The sequence below is a fragment of the Rhinatrema bivittatum genome, chromosome 11, assembly GCF_901001135.1.
Source record: "Rhinatrema bivittatum chromosome 11, aRhiBiv1.1, whole genome shotgun sequence".
NCBI lineage: Eukaryota > Metazoa > Chordata > Amphibia > Gymnophiona > Rhinatrematidae > Rhinatrema > Rhinatrema bivittatum.
The window spans coordinates 49240758-49266737 of NC_042625.1; the positions used below are offsets into that span (position 1 = coordinate 49240758).

General features: G+C 49.4%; 1 protein-coding gene across 4 annotated transcripts in view; it reads right to left on the reverse strand.

Annotated features, from left to right (window-relative positions):
* Nucleotides 1-25980, reverse strand: part of TOP3B (DNA topoisomerase III beta) — a 52178-nt gene that overhangs the window by 10574 nt on the left and 15624 nt on the right. For all 4 annotated transcript variants that reach the window (XM_029571187.1, XM_029571186.1, XM_029571188.1 and 1 more), the window contains 6 exons: nt 18144-18250; nt 17194-17268; nt 16592-16788; nt 6244-6400; nt 5092-5202; nt 4431-4521 (listed from right to left, as the gene is read on the reverse strand). In XM_029571187.1, the coding sequence (XP_029427047.1) occupies nt 4431-4521; nt 5092-5202; nt 6244-6400; nt 16592-16788; nt 17194-17268; nt 18144-18250 (738 nt within the window). The remainder of the gene's footprint in view (nt 1-4430; nt 4522-5091; nt 5203-6243; nt 6401-16591; nt 16789-17193; nt 17269-18143; nt 18251-25980) is intronic.

Genomic DNA, 25980 nt, shown 5'->3' on the forward strand with positions numbered 1-25980 from the left:
AGCCATGCAAAAAGTTTTCAAAATGGCTGCTGTTCCTGTGCTGAGCAGAAATGGAATGGCCTCAGCACTCAGAGCAGCCGGCATCCTGCCAGGGCCATGCTGCTTCAGAAATGCCGGCGCAGCAGCCCGTGATGAGCCCTTCCCTCCGGGGAGACAGCGGGAGCAGCGACTCTCCACATGCTACACAAGGCTTCCCTGTCCGCATGGCTCTGCTGAAGAAAGAGTCACGTGGCAGCACCTGAAGAAAATCCCCGTGGGACTAGAAGCCAAAATGACAGCGTCGCGTGCCTGACCCCCCACTGCTACCCGAGACCAGGAGGGAAAGAGAAAACTGCACGAAAATGCTCACTCTCTTTTCGATGCTCTTGCTACTTTTTTTTTTTTTTTTTTTAAACTTACTAAATAACAATATAAGTCTACTTCCCTGTAGAAGGATGGCAGTGGCTTTCTCAGGTCCTTGCTGAAGGGGAGGGAGCCAGACCACCAGCTATCACCCCCAGCACTTCCAAATGACCAGTTTTGTGGTCCCCAACCTCTGCTCGTCCGAACCCTGCTTCCAGGGAGGATGGTCCCACCAGGACCTGCCAGCCCCCTGAGAGGGAAGATAATTTAAAAAACTAATCCTGAAATCAATAACTTTTCTTTTTGAACCTAGTCTATTCAGGTACAGAACTGAGGGTTTTGCACCACCTGCATCTGCTGGAGACAGAGAAATACTGGGGAGATGCGGGTGGCACACTGGGTTAAGAGGCGGTGCCTTCGAAACTCTCTCTGTCTCCATCTGCTGGAAGGAAGGCAGAACCCAGGGGTCTGGACTGATCTGGGTACATGCAGGGAAGAAGCAGTATCTAAGATCATTGCTACTGCGTCAAAGGCCTGTTTAAGGATGGCTTCATCCATCTATTGTGTGCATCCTTTAAGGCTGCTCCTCCCTCCACTGGGATAGTTTTCGCTTAGAGATGGCACAGACCAATATATATGGATTACATGAGAAGTTCGGGGGGGGGGAGAGGGGGGGGCTTTACAGGATTTTATGCATAAAACTGTAATCTGGCTTATTTGTTTATGTAATGTGTGCTACGGTGGGAACCATGTATGAAGTTTCTTACCGTTTTGACTGTATATCCTACGCTGGTACAATACTTTGTATGTTTTCGTTATGCCAGTTAATAAAAAACTTATAAATTAAAAAAAAAGAGATGGCACAGACCAGGGCAGCCACTTTAGGGAAACGCAAACACTCTCACTGCCTGATCCAGTGGGTATAGAGCTTCTAACGTTCATCCCCCTTTAAAACTTGCTTCTGGGGCATCCCATTCCAGGTCAATCAACTCCTGGATGGCTTCTAGTACTGGAAATAGGAAGATGCTTTCCGTAGGGGAAATCAGAATGGGATTCTTCTTTAGTTCCATCATAGAGTCCGTCCCAGGAATTTCCAGCATCTTCATGTTCTAGGAAAACAGGGCCAGCAATTCGTCTCTATGGAAAAACCATAACATGGCCCGATACAGTTCTAAACCAGAGGGAATTTTCCCATCTTCCAAGGAATCTGTAACCTCCTCTTCATCCTTGCCTTCTGGGTCCTTGCCAGGGATACCCTTGGTGAGGCGAGGCATGCCTCGATGTCTGCCGATAGGACTGGAAGAGGGAGGGCTTACCGGCTGAGTTCTGTCCAGACAGGGGCAAGTGAGGTAGCAGACCGTGCCTGTATGAAGGCTTGAAGGCCCTGGAAAAATTCCACTCAAGAGAAGACAGCTGGGTCCATGCATAGCCCAGGAGGTACTGGTGTAGATGCCGCTGAATTTCCCTCTCCCATGGATGACCCAGTCCCAGGGTACTTCCAGTTACGGCTGTGGCTAACTCATCCTCTGAATGGGAGGAGCCGAGCTTAGCAAAGTCTGGGGAGGCCAACTCTCCCTGGGCTTCCTCGCAGTGCTGACATAAGTTGGAATCCAGGTCAGACTGTGCAGCCCTAATATGACAATCAGCGTAGAGAGAAGGGCGCTTCTTTTCTTGGCTGCTGGAGCCAGTGGCAGCAGTAACAGAGTGTTCTGTTGGCTTGCGCTTAAAATTTTAGGCACTCGGATTTTGGGTGCCTAGGCAAGACATGGCGAGGCACACACACAGCCCGTGCACCTGGCTTCACCTGTATTCTGCGCTTAGTAAGTTGTGTGCGCATATACATGCGTGGCATTATCCATACAGTGCTCGTGCAGCACCAACCCCCTTTGCGTACCAATGTTCTATGCAGGGCAATATGGCAGGCACAAAGATGTGCGCCAGATGGCACCGCTGCGGCCTGCCGACCAAGCCTAAAGTGGGGCCTAGCTCACTGCGGGGGCCGCTCAACCCGCTCGGAAGCCCACTTCCCCCGATAGGATCGGAAACAGCGTCGGTATGGTGCCCTGAGCAAGGAGACCGGAGGAAGTCCTACTGAAATCCCTCCAAATGTCTCTGAATCAGGAGGTAAATCTTCTCTCTTCTCCCCCCCCCCCCCCCCACTTACCTGGGCTCAGCGCTTACTGGCTGAGTACAGAGATGGTCTCCGGCTGCGGGGGGAGAGAGCTTTGGCTGTCACCACCACGCTCGGCTTCCTGCACTCGCTGCCTTTCAGCTGCTTCAGCAGCAGCAAAGTCCATATTGGGAACCAGCTACCAGACCACGGCAAACCTCTGAGGGATCTCGGAAATCACCTCAGGAATTCTCAACTGAGGGAGGGACCTATTAGGTATCACCGCAGGAGAGTGGGGCTCAATCTTTCTCCAATTTAAAAGTAGAATTTCTCCTTCCAAAAAGGACAACGATCCCCAAAGGGAAAGCATGTTCACCATTTGCTGTAGATGGAGAAATACTTAAGGGCTGAGGTCACTGCAGGGGTGTATGTAAGGTGATGTCAGCTTTGAAATCTGACTTAGGCTCCATCTGCTGGCAGGGGAGCATAAACCCATTGGTCCTGAGTCCATCTGGCTACATGCTAGGAAAGCGGTATACAAACATTTTTTAAATAAATAAATAACTGAATTCAGAGTACGGAGTCAAAAAGACGGGGAGTGGCACACGTGTGCCATCCACTCTTATAGAAACATAGAAATGACGGCAGAAGACCAATCGGCCCATCCAGTCTGCCCTTCTTTCCTTTCATACTTATCTGTTTCTCTTAGCTCTTTGTTCTATTCCCCTTCCACCCCCACCATTAATGTAGAGAGCTGTGATGGAGCTGCTTCCAAGTGAAATATCAAGCTTGATTAGTTAGGGGTAGTAGGGGAAGTAACCGCCGCAATAAGCAAGCTACACCCATGCTTATTTGTTTTACCCAGACTATGTTATACAGCCCTTATTGGTTGTTTTTCTTCTCCCCTGCCGTCGAAGCAGGGAGCTATGCTGGATATGCATTGAAAGTGAAGTATGCATTGAAAGCCACATTAACTATCAACAAATATTGAATAAGCCTAATAATTGGTAATACCTATAGCCTATGAACTCTCCGTTAATTTTACATACTCTTACCCACCCCTGTTGTTGTTTTTTGTTTGTTTGTTTTTTTAATTTGGAGATGGCAGGCCTCCATCCTTCCGCTCCGTGAAGGTGGAACACCAACCACTGGCCACTGGCATCCCGCTCCGTGAATGCCTCTGTGGCTACTGCCACTCCGTGCAGTGTTTTGCTGCCTCCTCTTTATACACGTCCTCTAGACCTGATGGATCCACAATGTTTATCCCACGCCCCTTTGAAGTCCTTCACAGATTTGGACTTCACCACTTCCTCCGGAAGGGCATTCCAGGCATCCACCACTCTCTCCGTGAAGAAATACTTCCTGACATTGGTTCTTAGTCTTCCTCCCTGGAGCCTCAGCTTGTGGCCCCTGGTTCTGCTGATTTTTTTCTGACGGAAAAGGTTTGTCGTTGTCTTTGGATCGTTAAAGCTTTTCAAGTATCTGAAGGTCTGAATCATATCACCCCTGCTCCTCCTTTTCTCCAGGGTGTACATATTCAGATTTTTCAATCTCTCCTCGTATGATATCCGATGAAGACCCTCCACCTTTCTGGTCGCTCTTCTCTGTACTGCTTCCATCTTGTCTCTGTCTCTTTGTAGATACAGTCTCCAGAACTGAACACAGTACTCCAGGTGAGGCCTCACCAAGGACCTGTACAAGGAGATAATCACTTCCCTTTTCTTACTTGATATTCCTCAGAATATATTCCTCAGAACAATCACTAGCATGACACCGGCAGGTCAAGATTTTGAAGGAAGGCTAAAATACAACAAAACTATTAGGCAAGTCCCCTACTTGGCCATAAACTCCTAGCTGTGGCTTTGTCTGTATTAAGAGAGCATCCTGAACTGACAGTATTTTCAAGGCATGTTTTACTGCCTTTTGCACCTCTGACTACAATCAAGAATGTCACAAACAAACACTCTGGGTACAGTACCTAATGCAGAACTGGCCACTCGCAGCATTTCCACCGTGTTCAGGGCTAATGGCCTTTGTTTCACCTTTTCCTTCCTGCTCAGTGATTCCACCTGAAAGACAAACACACTTGTAGGAGTGCTAGTCCCTCCTGGTCTTGTTAATACAGAATGCTTTGCTCCAATACAAGCTACAATATCATCATGGCAACATACTAGTGATCTATAGCTGGAATACAGTGGCCAGAGATGCACTGTCCAAAACTGATCCTTACTGCTTTACACAGCATGCTCAGTGCAATCTGCAGGGGAAGTTACAGCAAAGCATAGCACAATGTTTCCTAATATAATATAGGCAGTGTGCTGTTGAGGCACCAGACACAGAAGGCAAGTTTAACACCATAGTCCTGCTGGGGGTTGCAAAGGAGATAGAAAATGCTTTGTGTTTTCTCACAGATCAGGTCAGTGCAAACAGCTTTCTTCAGTTAAAATGAAGACAAGATGCCATAGACTACTTCCAAAAGGACCTCTCCTGCTCTCAGGAGAAATCTTTTGAAAGAGATCTGCGAGGCTGGAGGTGCCTCGTAAAGAGACAGTTCCTGCCATAGTGGGAGTCTGTATTTGTACAGCATCATGTTTATTTCCAACCACAGTCCCTAAAATTAATTGAAGATCCACCCGTACCATGGCCTGCTTTTCCATCTTTGTTATAAGGAGGAAGGTCTGGGCTATCTCTCTGTCAAACACTCTGACACGGTCCCACTCCAGTGTGAGGGTGTTGTCCTCCTGGCTCACCTGCAAGGGAAAGAAAGGTTGCCTTGGTTAGAGACACACGGCTGCCCCTTCTTTACCAGAAGCCTGTGCTCACCACACAATCTAACTTCACAACCAATGACCGAAGACTGCACTCATCATACACCATGAGCTACTTCACAAGTACACGACTATGGAAGTCTGTCTTAAACTGCTTTAAATAACACTAGTGTAAGATACTTTTTCAGCACAAGGCAGAGGAATGCTTGTTGATTAAATTGTCCGACCATTTCAGAAGAAGGACAACTTTCTTCCAAGTGGATCAGTTTGGGTCAGATTTAGCATTAAACCCAACCATGGGCCCTGGAATGCCTGTTGACAATGACCTCATCCTGTTGAAACTGAGATCACCTTGCCAAGCACAGGACAGTTCATGTGTCGCCCAATTCTCACTCCTTTCCTTCTTTAAAACAATTGATGCTGTCACCCTGCATCTCTTAACCTTGAGGGCCTCAGAGTTTAAGAAATCACAGTAATCACAATCAAAGTTTGGAGCTGTACTCACTGGTAGTATGTCAGGGTCCAGACAAAAGAACCAGAAGATGAGTCTGATGGGGGGGTTTGTGACTTCCCACCCCCAGAGACTGGAGGGTGTGGCAGTGTCAGCAGATAAGGGCCACGATCCATCAGGTTTGCCCGCTTGTGCTGCCATAGACCCTATGTGATAATGCCCTTCCCTTTGTACACTCAAGAATGCCCACAGGCTCTACATGCCCCATATATACTCTTTGTAAAGTCTTGTCTTGGGGAGAGGTTATGGTTAGTGTGTGGTGCATTACTTACGCAAGCTTGGAAGGGACACATATTGCATGGCCATGATAGCATCTCATTCATCCACATCCCTTCTGCAGTCAATACACAAGGGTTCATTTTCCTACTTAACGGTAAAGTGGTACTGCACAGTTTGCAGGTTACTCCTGACAGGGGCCTGCAAGATCATGTCAGATCACATCCACCCCTCATGAGTATGACCCTAAGGATACATATGAAAATCATGCAAATGTGCCCCACATCCGTGCACACCTTCGCCTGCAGCAGCCAGTATGCCTCCGGCTTGAAGGACTGGATTTTATCATGCCTCTCCACACAGAAGCCAAGTGTCGGTGTCTGGCACGGTCCGAAGGAGATCAGCGAGCTATCCAAATTACCATACTTCCCCTGAAAGTATTTCGTCTGAAACCTGAATAAATTCAGGAGAAAGAGGGAAAAATAAGAGTTGTAAAATCCAGTCTGCATTAAATAAAGATTCCAGTTCCACTGTATTTATGTGGAAAACCCCATATTAACCCTAAGATACACTGGGGAGAATGATGACCAGCTGGTTGATTTCTTTACAAAGGCACCAGTTTATACAGAGGGAAGAGTACTGCTGATAGCTTAGTTAAATCTGAAATGCTAAAACATTTTTCTTTTCCTGGAGAACATAAAAAAAGGGACACAATTATCCCCTGGCTGGGGAAAGATACAAGTCAGATAGCGAGATAGATTATTTAATCTATATATTGATTTACTCATCTCAATGAAACCTTAAGAGCTAGATGGTGCGAATATGATTGTTCAGTAGAGCAGAGGAACCAAAAATACCCAGAATTTAAGCATGAAATCGCTATTACAGTGTCACCACTCTGGAGAGGAGGCGAGAGCCTCACTAGTAATAAAGAGAATTAAGCTCACTGTGTCAGGGAATGAAGTGAGGACTTTGAATTCAGCATTGCTTTGTCAGGGAGATGAAGGTGTATGCTATAGCCTGGTTTGTATTGATTTAGCCATGAATTAAAGATGTTTAAATGCTGAACCCGCCCAGTAGCAAGTGTGGCATACTGTCACATGGAAGATCCAAATTCAGCTTCCAGGCCTGGGGATGCTAAGACAGCAGCATGCATAGCCTTTTGAGTGAGCTAGATTCAGAAGGGTCCACATTAGTTGGGCTCCAAAGGGAACACGGTTTGTGGCCCCTGGAAAAGGACTGTTGCAGTGTTGGCTTGGCTGAGTTGCAGGGAATATAAAAGAAGGGGGAAACCCACTGAGCACAGAAAGAAGATTTTAGTTCAGCTGCATGTTAAGTGAGGGAATGCCAGCTGGAGCTGCCATCCTACTTACTAATCTTAAGAGAGAGTCTGATGCAAGAAGTTCAAACAGTGGTGTGTGTCAGTCACTTTGAGAGATTGCTGTGCACTCAGGAAGATGAAGCCCAAGACTAAGCAGTCACAAATGGAAAGTACAGTCACATGCACAGTCCTGCTTATCACATTTATTGCCAAAGAAATCCTCCAAATCTACCGCTTTAAAGTAAAGGAAATTTGGTTCTTACCTGCTAATTTCCGTTCCTGTAGTACCTCAGATCAGTCCAGATTGCTGGGTTCTACCTCCCTGCCAGCAGATGGAGACAGAGAAAGTTTCACTGACACTGTACATAACCCAGTGTGCCACCTGCAGTCCCTCAGTATTGACCTGTACCCAAGCCAAGATGACAGCAACAACCATAAATTTCTAAGCAAGTTTCTAAGCAAAATCTCTCCCCTCCAACCAACTAGAAGAAGGTGAAGATGTGAAACCAACAACTTCGCACTATATACAAAGCAACAGTACAAGTGGCAGACCCCCCTCCCCCCCAAGTAAGTGAACTGATCTGTGGTACTACAGGAACAAAAATTAGCAGGTAAGAACCAATTTTCCTTTCCCTGTACATACCCAGATCAGTTCAGACTCCTGGGATGTACCTAAGTTCCCCTTAACTGGGGTGAAACCTGGAGAGTTCCGCTTGTAGAACACACTCACTAAAGCACATGGAAGCTGGAGCCCCGACATCCAAGCGATAATGCCTAGCAAAAGTGTGCAACGATTTCCCAGTAGCCACCCTGCAAATTTCATGCGGAGATACTTGTGACTCAGCCCAGGAGGTTGCCTGAGAAAGAGTCGCGTGAGCTCCTAAACCTCCAGCATTGGACACCCTTTAGAAATGTAAGTTGATGCGATCACTTCCTTCAGCCACCATGCAATTGTAGCCTTAGACACCTTACTTCCCCTTCTTTGGACCACTCCACAGTACAAAGAGGTGATCCGATCTACAGAAATCATAAGTGACCTTCAGATACCTCAGTAATGCATGCCTCCCATCTAAGAGCCTAAGGACCCCCGATTGAGGTGTAGAGGAATCCAAATCTGGAAAATATGGAAGCTCCACTGTCTAATTAAGATGGAACACTGAGACTACCTCAGGAAGAAAAAAATGGCACCATGCATATAGATACCCCCGAATCAGACATCTGCAACGCCTGGAGATTCGAATTTCTTCTGGCTGAACAAATAGCTACCAAGAAAACCCCTTTAAGAGTCCATCCTTAAATGTAGTTCTCTTTAGTGGTTTAAACCGAGCCTAACACAATCCTCTAATAACTAGATTCAGATTCCAAGATGGAAAAATGTTCTGCACCTGAGGACTCAAGTTCTCCCCGAAGGAACCGTATAACATCCGGATGTGCAGAGAGGATACCCTTGCAACTTATCCCAGAGAAAACCCAATGTCGCTACCTGGACTCTAGGAGAGTTAAAGGCTAGTCCCTTGACCAAAACCTTCCTGTAGAAAAGCCAAAAAATGTGACACTGTATCCTGAACAGGCTGAGGCTGCACTCAATCAACAGCAAACCAGGACTTGAAGATCCTCCAAATTCACAAATACGCCAAGGATGTAGACGGTCGCCTAGCCTGCAATAAGGTGGAAATAACTGCTTCAGAATATTCCCTCCATCTCAGTAGCGAAGCCGCAAGAGAGAAGTGAGCCACCCGACGCAAAAATATTGGACCCTGGTGGAGAAGAGTTGACCGATGTTCGAACCTCAGCAGCCCTTCTATGGCCAGATCTGGGAACCACGGTCAACGTGGCCACTCTGGAGCTACCAGGATCATGTTGCCCAGATGTTTCTCTATCCGCCGTAATCCCTTGTCCACAAGAGGCCACGGAGGGAAGACAAAGAATCCCTTGAGTCCACAGAAGAACCAGAGCATAGATTCGTTCCGTACCATATTCTCTTTGGTGGCTATAAAACTGCGATGCTTTGTGTTCTCTTTGGTTGCCATTAAGTCCTTTTCGTCCCCGGTGCCTAGATCTCCAGAACTTCGGGCTCTAGGTGACCTCCTTCACGCACTGCAATGTCACCTGGGCATATGCCCTCACCCCTCCAGGATGCACACAAATACATGCTCAAGTCTAGGTCATGGTTGTACGCACATAAGTAACTTGTGCAAATATGCGCTCCAGTCTAGCTTGCGGTCTTGCGTGCTCAAGTACCTGTGCAAATATACGCTTAAGTCTAGGTTGCAGACATACGCGCTCAAATCTACGTTGCAGCGAGAATGTGCACACCCACTTGTGTGTGAGGGAAAAGAACCGCTGCCATGGCCTACCACACAACTAAGCAAAGCCTGCCTGCAGCTTTAGTGCATTTAAGCCCAGATCCATTCAACATCCAGCACTGAAAAGCACCAAAGGCCTGAAGACTCTCTCAACAGCTCAGGTCTCTTGACCAGTTGAGAACCATGGGGACTGGTGCCAAGAACCAACATACCCCACTGCCTGATCTGCTAAACAAGTTTTGCGCATAAGCAAATTAAAACAGACAGAAGCCTCTACCAGAACCAGAGACGACTCCTCGGTGCAAATGCCTCCCTGCACCTCCATGGGACAGAGAACCGCCAACGATAGATGAGGAGGGGATTCCCCTGCCTCTCACACCGACACCGCTAGGGAATCGAAAATGGTTGCCATTCCCGCTGCAAGGCTCATCTAGCCATTGGTTTAGCACTGGGCTCCCACGAAGTGCCTTTCCCACCAGAGATGCACACAGAATACAAGCCATCTGAATTTAGGCACGACGGTGAGCATAGTCCATACGAATGGCACAGACTGCCTTGTGCCATTGCCACGCGACCCGAGCAGTGCACAGCTATCACCACCCCATTTATCTGAACCTCAGGAAACCCCTGGGTGATCAGAAAGCAGCAATCAAGGCCCTGTGCGTCAAGCACAACGATTCTACTGCCTCCTGTTCGCTCTTGCTTGTTTAAAAAAAAAAAAAAGAAAAAGCCACAAGCTTTTAAACTGCATCCACTGCTGTAACTTCCCTGCTCAGACAGGACCAGAAATGCAGAGCTGCCAGCAGAACTAAAGGCTGCCTCATGGGGGGATGAGGGATCTGGACCACAAGATATACACCCCTAAGGAATCTTGGAGCAAGCTGTCATCAATGGTCACCAACCCCCTGCTCGTCCACCTCAAATCAGGGAGGATGGCCCCACCAGAACCTAAAACACCCCTGGGAGGAACTGGAGATCTATCTTCTCTTTTTCTTCCTTTTATATACACTGCAGATTGTAACACCATCCTACTATCTGCTGGAGAGAGAAATACTGAGGGATTGAGGGTGGCACACTGGGTTATGTACAGTGTCTGTGAAACTTTCTCTGTCTCCATCTGCTGGTAGGGAGGCAAAATCCAGGAGTCTAGAATGATCTGGGTATATACAGGGAGTATTTTATCCTTTGCAAATCACACAGAATACAAAGTGCTATAGGCTGAAATGGCATGAGCTTTACAGAGCTTCAGGGGACTGTATTTTCTGGCACTATGGACAAAAAGGAAAAATTGGTTCTTACCTGCTAATTTTTGTTCCTGAAGTACCATGGATCAGTCCAGACAAGTGGGTTTATTCATCCCTACCAGCAGATGGAGGCAGAGAACAAAACTTTCAGACCCTGCTACATAACCGAGAATGCCACCTGCAGTCCCCTCAGTATTGACCTGTACCCAAGCCAAGATGTCTACCTTAGCAAACCCCAATAAACCTTGGGCGAACAGAGACTTAAAGTTGGAGCCCCTGCAAACTAGGCCCCTGTGATTTAACAAAAACATATACCAACTATGTACAGTTTTCATCATTCTGACCAAATCAAATGCCAGCTCAATCAGCTTAGCCAGCTCCAGAAGCGAGGAAGTCTTTCGTCAGAAGGGAACGGGTCTCTGGACTGATCCATGGCACTTCAGGAACGAAAATTAGCAGGTAAGAACCAAATTTTCCTTTCCTGTTCATACCGCAGATCAGTCCAGACGAGTGGGATGTACCTAAGCCGCGAGAACCCGAAAGACCCATGCGCAATACACTCTCCCCAAACATCGCTTGTTCTGGAGCCCGCATATTAAACGATAATGGTAAAAGTGTGAAGAGAAGACCATGTCGCCGCACGACAGATCTCCTGTGGAGAAAGCGATGGACACTCCACCCACGAGGTCACCTACACCCTAGTGGAATGCACTCACAACCCCTCCAGCACCGGCCGGCCCTTGCGGATATAAGCCAAAGCTATTGTCTATTAATCAGCAAGCAATGGTGCCTTTGGAAGCCTTATTTCCCTTCTTTACTCCACTGAACAGGACAAAAGATGATCAGATCTCCGAAAAGGATTAGTCACCTTGAGATATCGCAACAGGATACAACACACATCAAATAAATGAAGTTCTTTAGCTATTGAAGAATCATCTGCCAAGTTCGAAAAGGCAGGAAACTCGACCACCTGATTAAGGTGAAAAGAGGAGAGTACCTTCGGCAAAAAAGGAACCATGCGTAAAGAGATTCCATCGTCTGCAAAATGGAGGAAAGGGTCCCTACACGACAACACTTGCAGCTTAGACATTCACCTAGCTGAACAGATGGCCACCAGGAAAACAGTCTTCAGGGTTAAATCCTTCAACGATGCCCTCCACATTGGCCCAAAAGGGGGCACACAAAGCACCCGAAGAACCAAATTCAAATTCCACATGGACAGATCTTCCACACTGGAGGGCGAAGATGCTTTGCCCCTCTCAGGAAACGAGCCACATCCGGATAGACACCAGCAGCTTTCCCTGAATCCTGCCGCGCAGGGAACCCAAAACTGCTACCTGGACCCGAAGGGAATTATACGCTAGCCCTTTAGATAACCTGCACTGCAGAAATTCCAAGATCTGCAGGACGTCCACCTCAATTCAGCAAACACCAAGAATTGAATACTCTCCACACCTGGACATAAGCCATTGAAGTGGAAGGCCTCCTCACCTGAAGCAAAGTTGCAATCACCAGCTCCGAATGTCCCTTCAAACGGAGCCGCCGCCTCTCAAAAGCCAAGCCGCTAGACAGAAGCGACCCTCCAGTCTGAAAATACGGATCCCTGGCGAAGCAACCCAGAGAGATAAGCCAAACGAATGGGTCCATCTACCGCGAGACGCAGCAGACATGGCCACTCGGATGCCACCAGAATCACCCTGCCCGGATGAACTTCGATGCGCCGCAGCACCCATCCTATGAGTGACCACGGAGAAAAGATGTACAGCAAGAGGTGGGTTAGCCACAGTTGAACGAGAGCGTCGATGCCCTCCGATCCGACCTCTTGTCTGCAACTGAAAAAGCGATCCATTTTCGCATTTGCCAGAGTCGCCATGAGGTCTATCACTGGTTTGCCCCACACCTTGCTTGCAGCAAGGCAAATGTTTCCGCCGACATCTCCCACTTCCGGATCCAGACGCTGTCTGCTGAGGAAGTCCGCTTGTACACTGTCCACTCCAGCCACATGGAAAGCAACTAGTCTCTCCAAATGCTTCTCTGCCCATAGGAACAGGTGCTGCACTTCCAAAACCACTAGACAACTCTTCATATCGCCCTGACAATTGATGTATGCTACAGTCATCGCATTGTTCGAGAATACTCACACTGATTTGCCCCTAACGAGCGGAAGAAATGCCAACAAGGCCTTGCGCACTGCCCTGGTTTCCAGTTGACTGATTAACCAAGCTGCTTCCTCTGGTGACCACTGACCTTAGGCCGATTTTCCCAGACAAAATTGCCCCCCATCCAGAGAGGCTGGCATCCGTAGTTACCAGTACCCAGTCGGGTATTTCCAGATCCATTCCCTTCTCGAGATTGTGGAGAGACTGGACCTGGCATCCTCTGGCAATGGCAAAGGAAGCTGAAATTCCTCAAACAGCGGATTCCACCGGGATAACATAGCCCCTGTAGAGGATGCATGTGAGGAAAAGCCCACGGCACAAAATCCAGCGTAGAAGCCATGGACCTGCAGGTAATCCCAGACCTTGGGCACCGCCATGGCTCTGCAACCAAAGAACCTGACTCTGCAGCTTGAGGACTCTCTCTGAAGTCAGGAACACCTTCCCCAGTTGAGTATCAAAGCGAGCGTCCAGATACTCCAAGGATTAAGTCAGCTTTAGATGATTCTTTGCTAGGTTCATCACCCAGCCCAATGTCCCCAGAAGCTGGAGTACCCCCTAGACTGAATGACCACACTCTACCTCCAACTTTGCCCGAATCAGCCAATCGTCCAGGTACAGATGTACTAGGACACCCTCCTTCCTGAGATCCGTCGCCACTACTACGTTTGTGAATGTGTGTGGCACTGGTCGCCAAACCAAAAGGGAAACGCTTGAAACTGGAAATGTTCTCCCAGAACCATGAATCTCAGAAACCACTGATGCTCGGGTCGAACAGGGACATGAAGGTAGGCCTCTGACAGATCTAGGGATGCGAGAAACTCCCCTTTGTGCACTGCCGCTATCACTGTGCGCATCTCCATCCGAAATTGCAGCACCCTGAGGGCAGCATTCACCTTCTGCAGATTGAGAATGGATCGAAACGTCCCTTCCTTCTTTGGCACCACAAAATACACTGAATACCTATCCTGCCCCTCTCCTGAGGGGGCATCAGAACAACTGCACGTAGAAGCTGTAAGTGCTGGAGCGTGACCCGAACCACCTCCTGCTTGCTCTGGGAGATGCAAGGGGAAACCTCAAAAAGGCGTCCCTGAGTAGCCGAGAAAGTACTAAGGCATAACCATCTCTTACCTCCTCCAGGTCTCACCGGTCCGATGTTATTCTGGTCCACTCCTCATAAAAACAAGAGCTCCTCCCCCCTCCAATAGCCTCCTGAGAGGAGTGGACCCTCACACCTTCATTGTCTGACCTTATTTCTGCTCCCCTCTTGGGACCCACTGTCCCTAGGGGATGTGCGCTGTTTCCGAAAGGGCTGTTGCCTGCCTGAACTCTGTTTTTGCGAAGCTTGCACAAGGGCTCTGCTTGCTTGAAGTGTCCTAGCCTCTCGAAAGCGGGCTCAAGGCAGAAAGGACTTCCTAGGACCCTTGTCTTTGGGCAGCTTATTGCCTTTCGACTCTCCCAATTGCTTCACAAGCTTCTCCAAATTCTCCCCGAAGAGGAGTTTCCCCCTAAAAGGGAGGTTCAACAGCTGGGCCTTAGACCACATAATTTCGTAGCCACAAGAGCCTGCGTGCCACCACCGCCGAGACCATACTCCTGGCAGAAGTCTGGACCATATCATACACAGCATTGGCCAAACAGGCCACTCCCGCCTCTAAATGGGCCACCTGCGCCGCCTCAGATGCCGTTCCTGAATGCTAGTCATGCGTCTTCTGCACCCAGGACAAACAGGCTCTCTGCATTGGACTTCAGCACAGCGCTGCTCAAAGGGCCAAAGCTGAGACTTCAAAAAGCCATTTGAGCAGAATCTCCAGCTTCCTATCCTGGAGATCCTTGAGAGCCGCCGCTCCCATCACCAGGATGGTAGTCTTCTTAGTAACCGCCGAAACAGCTGCATCCACCTTGGGAATCCTCCATAACTCCAAGGTCTGTTCTGGCAAGGGATATAAATTTCCCCATAGCTCTCACGACCTTCAGGCCCCCCTCTCAGGAGATTCCCACTCCCTATCCACCAACATTTTCACCTGCTTCGGTAACGGAAAAGTGGTAGAGAGTCCCCGCAATCCCTCCAGGAGTGGGTTCACTCCTTCCTGAATGTCCTTGATGCCAAGCTCCACTAGCACCAGGGGAATCAATGGACCCAGTTCCTCCCTGTGGAACAGCTAAACCACACATAGCTCTTCTCCTTCCACGACTGGCACTGCCTCCGGGTCCAGAGCACCCAGATCCTGCATGGGATCCCTCAAGACATCCAATGGATCTCGGTCCCAGTTCTGTGTCAGATCTCCCAGGGCACTCATAGGGATCTTGTCCGGTGCCACCGGACCTCATGGAGCTGATCAGGACCATCCGGGTTATCTGACAAATCACCTTCCTCCAGAGAGCTTGCCTGAGACCCAGCATCCGCAAGATCCCTCCTGACTCCACAGGCCCTCTTGGCCATCCAGGACTTCTTAGGCAAAGGCTTCTTTGCCCCTAACTCCTTCCGGGCTAAATAAACCTTATGAAGGAGAAGCACAAAGCCCATGGAAAAGCCTCCGGGTCAGAGGAGGAAGAGTCCTGATTAACTCCCTCCCGAGCGCCCCCTCCCCCTGCCACCAGCAGTATCCTTTCCCACGGGAAAAGGCGTGGGAGGGAAATCCCGGGGCTCAGAAATGGCGGCCTGCACTTCTACATGTGCTGCCAAAATGGCCGCCGGCTCCTCTGATTCCCCTCCCCCCCCCCCGAGCTTCAGAGTAGGCAGCTGGGTTGGCTCCTTTCTCACCGCTCCCCGGGGGTCCTGCCAAAGTCCCGCCCCCCAAAAGCACAACTGCAGCAAAACGAGGCCGCATCGAGGCGAGATTGCCTCGGACCGCAGCCATGGCAAAAGTCTGCCACGCAGCACAGGAGTCGGCATGTCGGGGTGATCAGGCCTAAAAATAAACGTAGCAGCAGCGATCACACCTATCGCTGTTCCAGTGCAGAAATACAGCACTATCTGACCCCGATAAAGGCAGGCAATTCAGCCTGCACCCTCCTGCCTGCCTCCCGGCAGAAAGCACAAAACTTACCTGCTCCTCAGCCCTGCTGCTGCAGCCTCTCTCTGGATCCCTGCTCTTCATTTTTTATTTTTTTTAAAGAAACAGGGCCTAAAGGAAACAAAGGAGGAAAGACTACTTCCCTGCTTCAGGATGCTACCTGCTGAGGAGCCAGTCACAGCAAAGGAGCAAAGGGCCCAGAGGGGGAGAGGGAACCAGGGCTGAGTCCTTAAAGGGATTTGCCAATCCCCCGCTCACCCTGAGGGATGGTCCACAAAGAAACCTAACACCTCGGGGAGCTAAATCCTCCTCTTATGCTTTTCCTTTTTTTTTTTTTTATATATATAAACACCTCCAGACTGCAGGTTTGCACCTCTATCATCTGCTGGAGACAGAGAAATACCAAGGGACTGCAGGTGGCACTCTAGGCTATGTAGCAGTGCCTCAAAGTTTTGTTCTCTGCCTCCATCTGCTGGTAGGGGATGCATAAACTGAACAGGAACTATGGCATTCTTACCCTGGACGAATCTGGGCTTCGTAATTCAGAGTTCCTCATTCTCCTCCTTGCAGTAGCTCCAAAGAATCAAAGCACTGCATTACCGTGTAAAGGCACAGCCAATGCGCAGGTCCAGCTCCTGCCGCGCATCCACAGACAGTGCTTCGTTCTGGTTGGGCTCCCCGAGCCGGTTCATGGCATTACAGATGTCTGTATCTGTGATGGAGCTGAATTTGGCTCTGTGCACGGTCCTCTCGTTGCCAAAGGATTTATTCATCATAGGAAGGACAGCATCCAGCACCTAACACAGTAAGCAAACACACTTTAACCCCTCACAGCCTGCACACCACTGATGTTTTCAGAAGTGAACTGCTTTAGTATTGGCAGTGAAGGGCATTTATTTAAAAAGATCTATAGCCTGCTTATTCACCAATCTAAGTGAATAACAAAATCACATTCATAATAAAATATAGTTCTCCTCCCTTCAGAAATAAGCTAAACACAGTCAGCATAATGCAGTCTGAAGATGGATCTGAAAACGGCCACTGTTTGTTTGTTTTTTACCTAAGACTTGCACAAACAATATATTTAGTTGTATACAGGAACACGTGCCCATCAGCATGTGTTTTTACCTACAGGGAGTTTCCAAATGACCATTAAGGGAGTCACACATACAAATGTTACAGAAACTGAACTGCAACCATACCTCAAAACAGATGTTTTCTCCTTCTTTATCACAATCCAACCATAAAACAATATAGTCACAGCCTCTGCCCTCCACCTAGCAAAATGAAAAAAGAAAAAAAAAGTCAACCAACCAATTTCTTTCTAAATCACTTTCAAGCCATGGGCTGTCCTGGATCGCTGATATCATAATCAGTGCTATCACGGGGGCTCTAACTTGTGACCGCGAGGGTATTAATGAAGAAAGGTGACGCCCTCACTGAAAAGCATTCCTAGCATGAGGCTTACAAAACACAAATCCTTAATAAAAATGTGTCCTCAAAAGAATAAATGTAAGGAAGTGAAAAAAATCCATAGACCAAAAAGAGTGGAGAAAAATGCCTTTTCCAGGTCTGCATCCACAGTGCATCTCCCCTTCCCTGCACAATCAAACCAGCACTAGGACTTCCACATTAATGCACATTAATGTTCCAGGGCATTGCCAGAGATGGGGGGGGGGGGGGGGGGGTGTCACACAGCAAGGCAAGCAATGTGTGATCACATTACTGAGCATCCTGCTTTGGGGGTGCATGTGTGGATTACCACCCCCCAGTATTCACCAGGGACTCTCTGCCACTTCCAACCCACATGCAGTGTAAAAGTGACAACACCGTCTGAAGCTGAGCCAGCATCTGCTCCATTCCAGAAAGCCTCAAAACATGAAAAAAGTGGAGAATATTTCAGAGCCATAACTCAAAAAAGGTAGTCATGTCACACCACGAATGTTCATTTTCTTCGGTTCCTATGCCAAGAGGCAGGAGGGACACACAGGAAAACAAACTTGCTAGCACTTGTCTAATTAAGCACTTCTACTTTTGGAGCTTGTGTTTGGCTCAGTGCAAATCATGTAAAACTCCCTTGTAAAACTCAGGCACATTAATTTCAATGCGCAGGCATTAAACCTCTAGAGGGACGTTCTAGCCCTCTCTTTACCTGGAGGAACTTCACCATGCTGAGTTTTGGATTGGCTTCTTTCTTTTCTGTTGGAGCTTTGCTAAAGAGCTCTGCTGGATCCACTTTATCCCAGTTATTATATTTCCCTGCAAAATGAAAAAAAAAAAAGAAAGATTAAACGGCTAAGAGGTAGCCTCTATCCCAAATTATACAGAAAGACAGATAAGGATGAAAAGACCTATCTAGTCTGCCCAATATATTTCCTGTTCCAGTGCTGTAGACCCCAAATTATAGGAAAACTGGATCTTACCTGCTAATTTTCATTCCTGTAGTTCCACTGATCAGTCCAGACTCCTGGATTTTGCCTCCCTGCCAGCAGATGGAGACAGAGAGTTTCACTGACACTGTACATAACCCAGTGTGCCACCTGCAGTCTCTCAGTATTGACCTGTACCCAAGCCAAGATGACAGCAACAACCATAAATTTAGCATACGCGATCAGCATTGAAAACCTCCAACCACTCTGCACTATATACAAAGCAACAGTATGAGCGGCAGACTCTTTCCTCCCACCCCAATAAATGGGCGGGTCTTTGAACCGATCTGTGGTACTACAGGAACAAAAATTAGCAGGTAAGAATCAAAATTTTCCTTTCCCTGTACGTACCCAGATCAGTCCAGACTCCTGGGATATACCTAAGCTCCCCTTAACTCAGGTGGGATGTGGAGAGTTCCGCTCGAACACTCATTAAAGCACATGGAAGCTGCATCCCCCACATCCAAGTGATAGTGCCTAGCAAATGTGTACAACAACTTCCCAGTAGCCACCCAGCAAATTTTATAGGGAGATACCTGTTGTGACTCAGCCCAAGAAGTTGCCTGAGAATTTGTCAAGTGCGCGCCTAAACCCCCCAGCAGTGGGCACCCTTTAGAAAATAAGTTGACTCAAATCGTTTCTTTCAGCCACCGCACAACTGTAGCCTTAGATGTCTTATTTCCATTCTCTGGACCACTCCACAGAACAAAGAGGTGATACAATCTATGTAAATCATAAGTGACCTTCAGATACCTCAACAATACAGGCCTCCAATCTAAGTGTCTAAGCTCCGCCACATGAGGTGTAGAGGAATCCAAATCCATAAAAGCTGGAAGCTCTACTGTCTAATCAAGATGGAACGCAGAGACTACCTCAGGCAGAAAAGGCACCATGCATAAAGAAGGGATCTCAACACAACAGTGCCAGGAGCTCCGAAATTATCCTGGCTTAACAAATAGCAACCAAGAAAACCACTTTAAGAGTCAAGTCTTTAACCGTAGCTCTCTTTAGTGATTCAAACAGAGCCTCACACAATCCTCTAATGACTAGATTCAGATTCCAAGATGGACTAATGTTCCACACCTGACAGCGCAAGGTCTTAGCTCCCTGAAGTAACTGTATAGCATCCGGATATGTGGACAGAGAATACCCTTGTACCTTACCCCGGAGACAACTCAATGTCACTAACTGGACACTCAAAGTTGAATGCCAGTCCCTTGACAAGAACCTTTCTGTAGAAAAGCTAAAATATGTGACACCATAGCCTGAACAGACTGAGGCTACACTCAGTCAACAGCAGACCAGGACTCGAAGATCCTACAAATTCGCACATACGTCAAGGATGAAGAAGGTGGAAATAACCACTTTGGAATATCCCCTCCATCTCAGTTGTCTCCTCTCAAAAGTGAAGCCGCAAGACAGAAGTGAGCCACCTGACCCAAAAATATTGGGCCCTGGTGGAAAAGTCGACTGATGTCTGAACCTCAGGGGCCCATCTATGGCCATGTTGATCAGATCTGGGAAGCATGGTACTGTGGTCACTTTGGAGCTACTAGAGAAACATCCAGGCAACGTGATCCTATCTGCTGTAATCCTTTGTCCACCAGAGGCCATGTGAGGGAAAATAAAAAAGAATCCCCCAAGTCCATGGCAGCACCGGAGCTCCGATTCCTTTGAACTGTGTTCTGTTCAGGGGCGGTAAAAGGAAAATTATGTTTCTTACCTGATAATTTTCGTTCCTGTAGTACCAAGGATCAGTCCAGACTGCTGGGTTATGTCTCCCCTCCAGCAGATGGAGTCAGAGAGAAAACTGAAAGCACCTCCCAGATATACTGGTGCGCCACCTGCCGTCCTTCAGTATAATGGATAACCAAGCAGAAGAAGAAGAGAACTCCTCCGCACACTTAGCCAAATAACCATGGCAACTGTCTAGATCAAGTAGTAAGGAAGGTAAAAAACAGTAACCTCGTGCAGAAAAGGCAAAGCGCAAACACCAATAGAACGCAATGCGCAAAACGAAGAGAACAATAAATCTGCAGCCCCTAAGGCATTCCTTCCCCAAACGAGAAAGAAGGAAAAATTCCACTTACCTTGTGAAAGCGGAATTGTGATAGAAATGGGAGTCGAGCGGATTCTCCTACGCACAATATAGGGCGGGCGTCTGGACTGATCCTTGGTACTACAGGAACGAAAATTATCAGGTAAGAAACATAATTTTCCTTTCCCTGTACGTACCAGGATCAGTCCAGACTGCTGGGATGTACCCAAGCCGCTTTAAATGGGATGGGACCCCGAGAGTCTTGCTCGAATTACACTACTGCCAAAAGAATCAGCCGACGGCCCACAAACATCCACCCGATAATAACGAGCAAAAGTATGTAATGACTTCCAAGTGGCTGCCCTGCAGATCTCCTGGCTAGAAACCAGAGGATTCTCTGCCCAGGAAGACGCCTGAGAACGCAGAGAGTGGGCCTTAAGGCCGTCCGGAACGGGCTTACCACAACCAATGTACGTGGACGCGATCGAGCCCTTCAGCCAACGGGCAATAGTGGTCTTGGAGGCCTGTAGTCCCTTTTTTGTGGCCCCTGCCACAAGACAAACAGGTGATCCGACCGTCTGAAGGCATTGGTGAACTCCAAATAGTGCAAGAGCATGCGACAAACATCCAAACGCTTCGACTCGGACCCGTGAGAAGACTTCAGCTCCGCCTCCGAGAAGGATGGTAAATCTACAGACTGATTAACGTGAAAAACCGACACAACTTTAGGCAAGAACGAAGGAACCGTATGTAACGACACCCCGGAGTCAGAAATGCGCAAGAACGGCTCTCTACACGAGAGCGCCTGCAGTTCCGATAAGCGACGGGCAGAAGCGATGGCCACTAAGAACAATGTCTTGAGGGTGAGATCCTTTAAGGAGGCTCGCCTCAGCGGCTCAAAGGGCGCGACGGTGAGGCCCTTGAGTACCAAATTCAAGCTCCAGGAAGGACAAAGGGCTCTGAGAGGAGGACGCAAGTTTCGAACACCGCGCAAGAATCTGGCCACGTCCGGATGCGAGAGAGGATCCTTCAATCTTTCCTCTCAAACAACCCAGAGCCGCCACCTGGACTCTCAGAGAACTGTAAGCTAAACCCTTCTTCAGACCATCCTGTTGAAAAGTAAGGATATCCGCTATCACTGCACGACGAGGCTCAACGTGGGCGGTCGCGCATCAGGAGTCAAATACTTTCCCCACCCCGGCATAAGCAAGTGTGGTAGAAGGTCTCCGCGCGCGAAGCAAGGTAGAAATAACCGGTTCCGAATAACCTTTCTTTCTCAACCGCCTCCGTTCATAAGCCAAGCCGCCAGACAAAAGCGATCCGCCAGATCGAAAAATACTGGTCTTTGACAAAGAAGGTTCGGAAGGTGGCTCAACCGTAAGGGCCCGTCCCTGGCGAGATTGACTAGGTCCGCAAACCATGGTCTTCTTGGCCACTCGGGAGCCACTAGAATCACTGGACCTTGATGGGATTCTAGACGTCGTAACACCTTGCCGACTAAGGGCCAGGGGGGAAACACATAGAGTAGGGTGTGACAAGGCCATGGAATCGCTAGCGCGTCCGCCCCCTCCGATCCGTGTTCTCGCCTCCGGCTGAAGAAACGCGCTGCCTTGGCGTTTAGCCGGGTTGCCATCAGGTCTAGTCGCGGCACTCCCCATCGCCGGGTGATGAGACTCATTGCCTGGTCCGAGAGCTCCCACTCCCCGGGATCCAAGTACTGACGACTGAGATAATCCGCTTGGACGTTGTCTACGCCTGCGATGCGAGTAGCCGCGATGCGAGCCAGGTAGCGTTCCGCCCAGGTCATTAACAAAGACGCTTCGACCGCCACCTGCTGACTTTTCGTGCCGCCCTGGCGATTGATATACGCTACCGTGGTTGCGTTGTCTGTCAGGACTCGAACTGCCCGACCCCGTACCATCGGCAGAAGCTGACGCAAGGCTAGGCGTACCGCCCTGGTTTTCAGACGATTGATGGACCAAGAAGCTTGAAGAGGGGTCCACGACCCTTGCGCCGCTCGCGATTGACAGACTGCTCCCCAGCCGGTCAGCCTGGCATCCGTCGTCACTATGACCCAAGGGGGGGGGCTCGAGGTCCACTCCTTGTAAAAGATTGTCCGGGACCAACCACCACGCTAAGCTGGACCGCGCTCGGATTTCTGGTCCCAGCGAGAAAGAAGAGCCCTTTGCAACGGCCGCATGTGAGCAAAAGCCCAGGGCACCATCTCCAGAGTAGACACCATATGTCCAATGACTTGCAAAGAATCCCAGGCCGTGGGCAACGTGAGATCCAGAAGTCTCTGTACCTGAAACATCAGATGCTCCATTCCCTGCCGAGTCAGGAATACCTTGCCTACCAAGGTATCGAAACGTGCTCCCAAAAATTCCAACCGTTGACTCGGGAGCAGCTGGCTCTTTGCAAAGTTGACCACCCAGCCTAGCGACTGCAGTTGCTGTATCACCAGCTGGACTGCCCGGTTGCACTCGCTCTCCGATTTCGCCCGGATGAGCCAATCATCCAGGTAGGGATGCACCAATATTCCTTGACGTCGCAGGAAGGCCGCGACTACCACAAGCACTTTGGTAAACACCCTCGGAGCCGTTGCTAGGCCGAATGGAAGGGCGCAAAACTGGTAGTGTTCGCCCAACACCATGAATCTCAGAAATCTCTGATGACGTTCCCGGATTCCGATGTGGAGATATGCCTCGGCTAGATCCAAAGAAGCCAAAAATTCTCCCTTGTGGACGGCCGCAATAACAGACCCTAGAGTTTCCATGCGAAACCGGGGAACGCGCAAGGCCTTGTTTACTCGCTTCAAATCCAGGATAGGACGGAACGTACCTTCCTTCTTTGGGACTAGGAAGTAAATGGAATAGCGGCCCGTCCTTACCTCGTCCGAGGAAAACGGGCAGCACTGCTCCTAGGGCCCGTAAGTGATTTACCGTTTGGGCTATAACCAGTTGCTTTTCTCGAGGCCCGCAAGGAGATATCATAAAAAAGTCCCGGAGGGGCCGAGCAAAGTCCAACTCGTAACCGTAACGCACCACGTCGAGGACCCATTGATCTGACGTGATTTTGACCCACTCCTCCCAAAACAGGGACAAACGACCTCCGATTCGGGGGAAGGAGGAATGGGTCAGCGCGCCTTCATTGCGAGGGTTTCCCGGCGGGCAATGGCTGGGAGGATCCCAATCGCTGCGGTCGCCTGCCTCGAAAGGAAGGAGACCACGATTGAGACCTCGGGCCCTGCTGTTTCTGGGAAAAAGAGCCACCCCTGCCGTAGTGAAATCTGCGCTGCCCCCGAAACCGGGATCGCGCATTCCCGAAAGGCCGAAACCGACGGGGCTTGTCTTCCGGTAATTTATATACCTTATTATCCCCCCAGGTCTTTGATGAGCTGAGCCAATTTCCCACCGAACAATAACTTCCCTTTGAAGGGGAAGGCGGCTAGACGTGATTTAGAGGAGGCATCTGCCGACCATCGACGGAGCCAAAGTAACCGCCGAGCCGCGACTGCCGAAGACATAGTACGGGCAGAGGTTCTTAATAGATCATACAAGGCGTCCGCCGTGTAAGCAACCGCAGCTTCTACACAGTTAGCCTGCTCCGCCTCAGCCGGCGGAAGTTCCTGTGTGGTAAGCAATTGCTGAACCCAGCGGAGAGTGGCTCTCTGCACCATACTGCTACAAGCCGCTGCACGGACCCCCAGGGCCGCTATTTCAAAGATGCGCTTTAAAAGAACCTCTAACTTTCTATCTTGGAGATCTTTCAAGGCTACTCCTCCAGTGACCGGAATGGTAGTATGCTTAACCACAGCGGTGACCGCCGAATCAACGGACGGAACCTTAACGATCTCCAAAGAATCTGAGGGCAGGGGATACCACTTAATCATTGCCCTACTCCCGCGCAGCGATGCCTCTGGAACGTCCCATTCTTTAGAAACAAGCTGCACTACCTTGGGATGTAAGGGAAAAGTTTGAGGGGGGGGATCTCCAATTCCTTCAACACATGCAGGATGAGAAAGTTAAGCTCGTCCTTGCCAAATAAGCGCAACACTTCGGGGTCATCTCCCTCGAGGGACCCCTGTAGGTCCGAGACCTCCGGGCCTGCGCCATCCGGAGATTCCTGGGTAAAATCTTGGCCCTCCAGGCCACCCGTACCCCCGAAAGAGATATTTCCCGTTCCTACTGGAGCCACAGCTTTTCCAGGGAGCTCAGGCTTACCTGGGATAGGAGACACCCTAGGGACCTTCACGGTAGGGGGCTCATCTGGCTCCCAGCCTGCCTCTGCCTCCAAGAATGCCTGGTGCATTAAAAGCACAAACTTTGATGAGAAAGGCACCCTCCGTTTAGTTGAGCCTGAAGGGGGAGGGGCTGGAGGAGCAGCTTCCGACCCACAGCGTGGGCTTAAGGCAGGCGGCGAGAGAGGAGAGAGAGCCTCCTCATCTGACGCTGAACCCTCATTTTGCCGCGCTGTCAAAATGGCCGCCGGCTCCCTCACACAGGGAGGCGGGGCTGACGACCGCGCGGCAGCCAGTCTCCCCTGTCGCGCCAAAGACGACTGCAAAGTGCCGCTGCGGGCAGCGCTCGGCCCCAGGGAGGGTCCCTCGCCCCCGGGAATGCAACGGGAGCAGAGACCCTCCCTGGAGAGTCGCGCCCCCGCCCTACCACAGGCCGTACAGGCCGAAGATCGCGGCATGCCGAGACCGGGACAGAAGACACGCCGAAGGTAAGAGTTCGCACAGCCCCAGAAAAGCGCGCCAAACAGCAGCTCGAGAAATCGCCGGGTGACTCAAAATCCACCCCCTCCGGAGTCCCTGGTAAGCGTGGCAGGCTAGGGTTTTAAAATAGGGCACTGCCTGCAACCAGCAGGCCTTACGTGTCCGCGAAGGTTCAAATTTACAAATTTTTTTTTTTTTTTTTTGTAAAATGAAAAAACCCTCTTCAGCTTATGCTGGCAAAGATACCCCTAAAGAGGGGAGGGGGGAGGGTGACCGGCCCACCGGTAAGCTCTCCCCCGATACCAAAGGGACACTTAATCCGGGTAAACAGGGAGAGCGAAGCTCTCCACGCCTGCCTGAAACCCCTTAGAGCACTGCTGTTAACTTAATAAATCCAAAAATCTTTTTTTTTTTTTTAAACTAGGGAAACCCCAGTTGATCTAGACAGTTTTGACAGTTTGGTCAGAAAAAGAGAAGAAAAGACCTAAAAGAAAATTTTTGTCAGGACAAACCGCAGGTTATGTCTCTCATCTGCTGGAGTCAGAGGAAATACTGAAGGAACGCAGGTGGCGCACCAGTATATCTGGGAGGTGCTTTCAGTTTTCTCTCTGACTCCATCTGCTGGAGGGGAGACATAACCCAGCAGTCTGGACTGATCCTGGTACGTACAGGGAAAACCGCAATGCCTTGGTGTTCTCTTTGGTCAGGATATCTCCATCTTCTGTGAATGACATCACTGACTCAGACAGCACCCATTCCCCTGGGTCTAACTTTCTCCGACTGATAAAATCCACCTGAATGT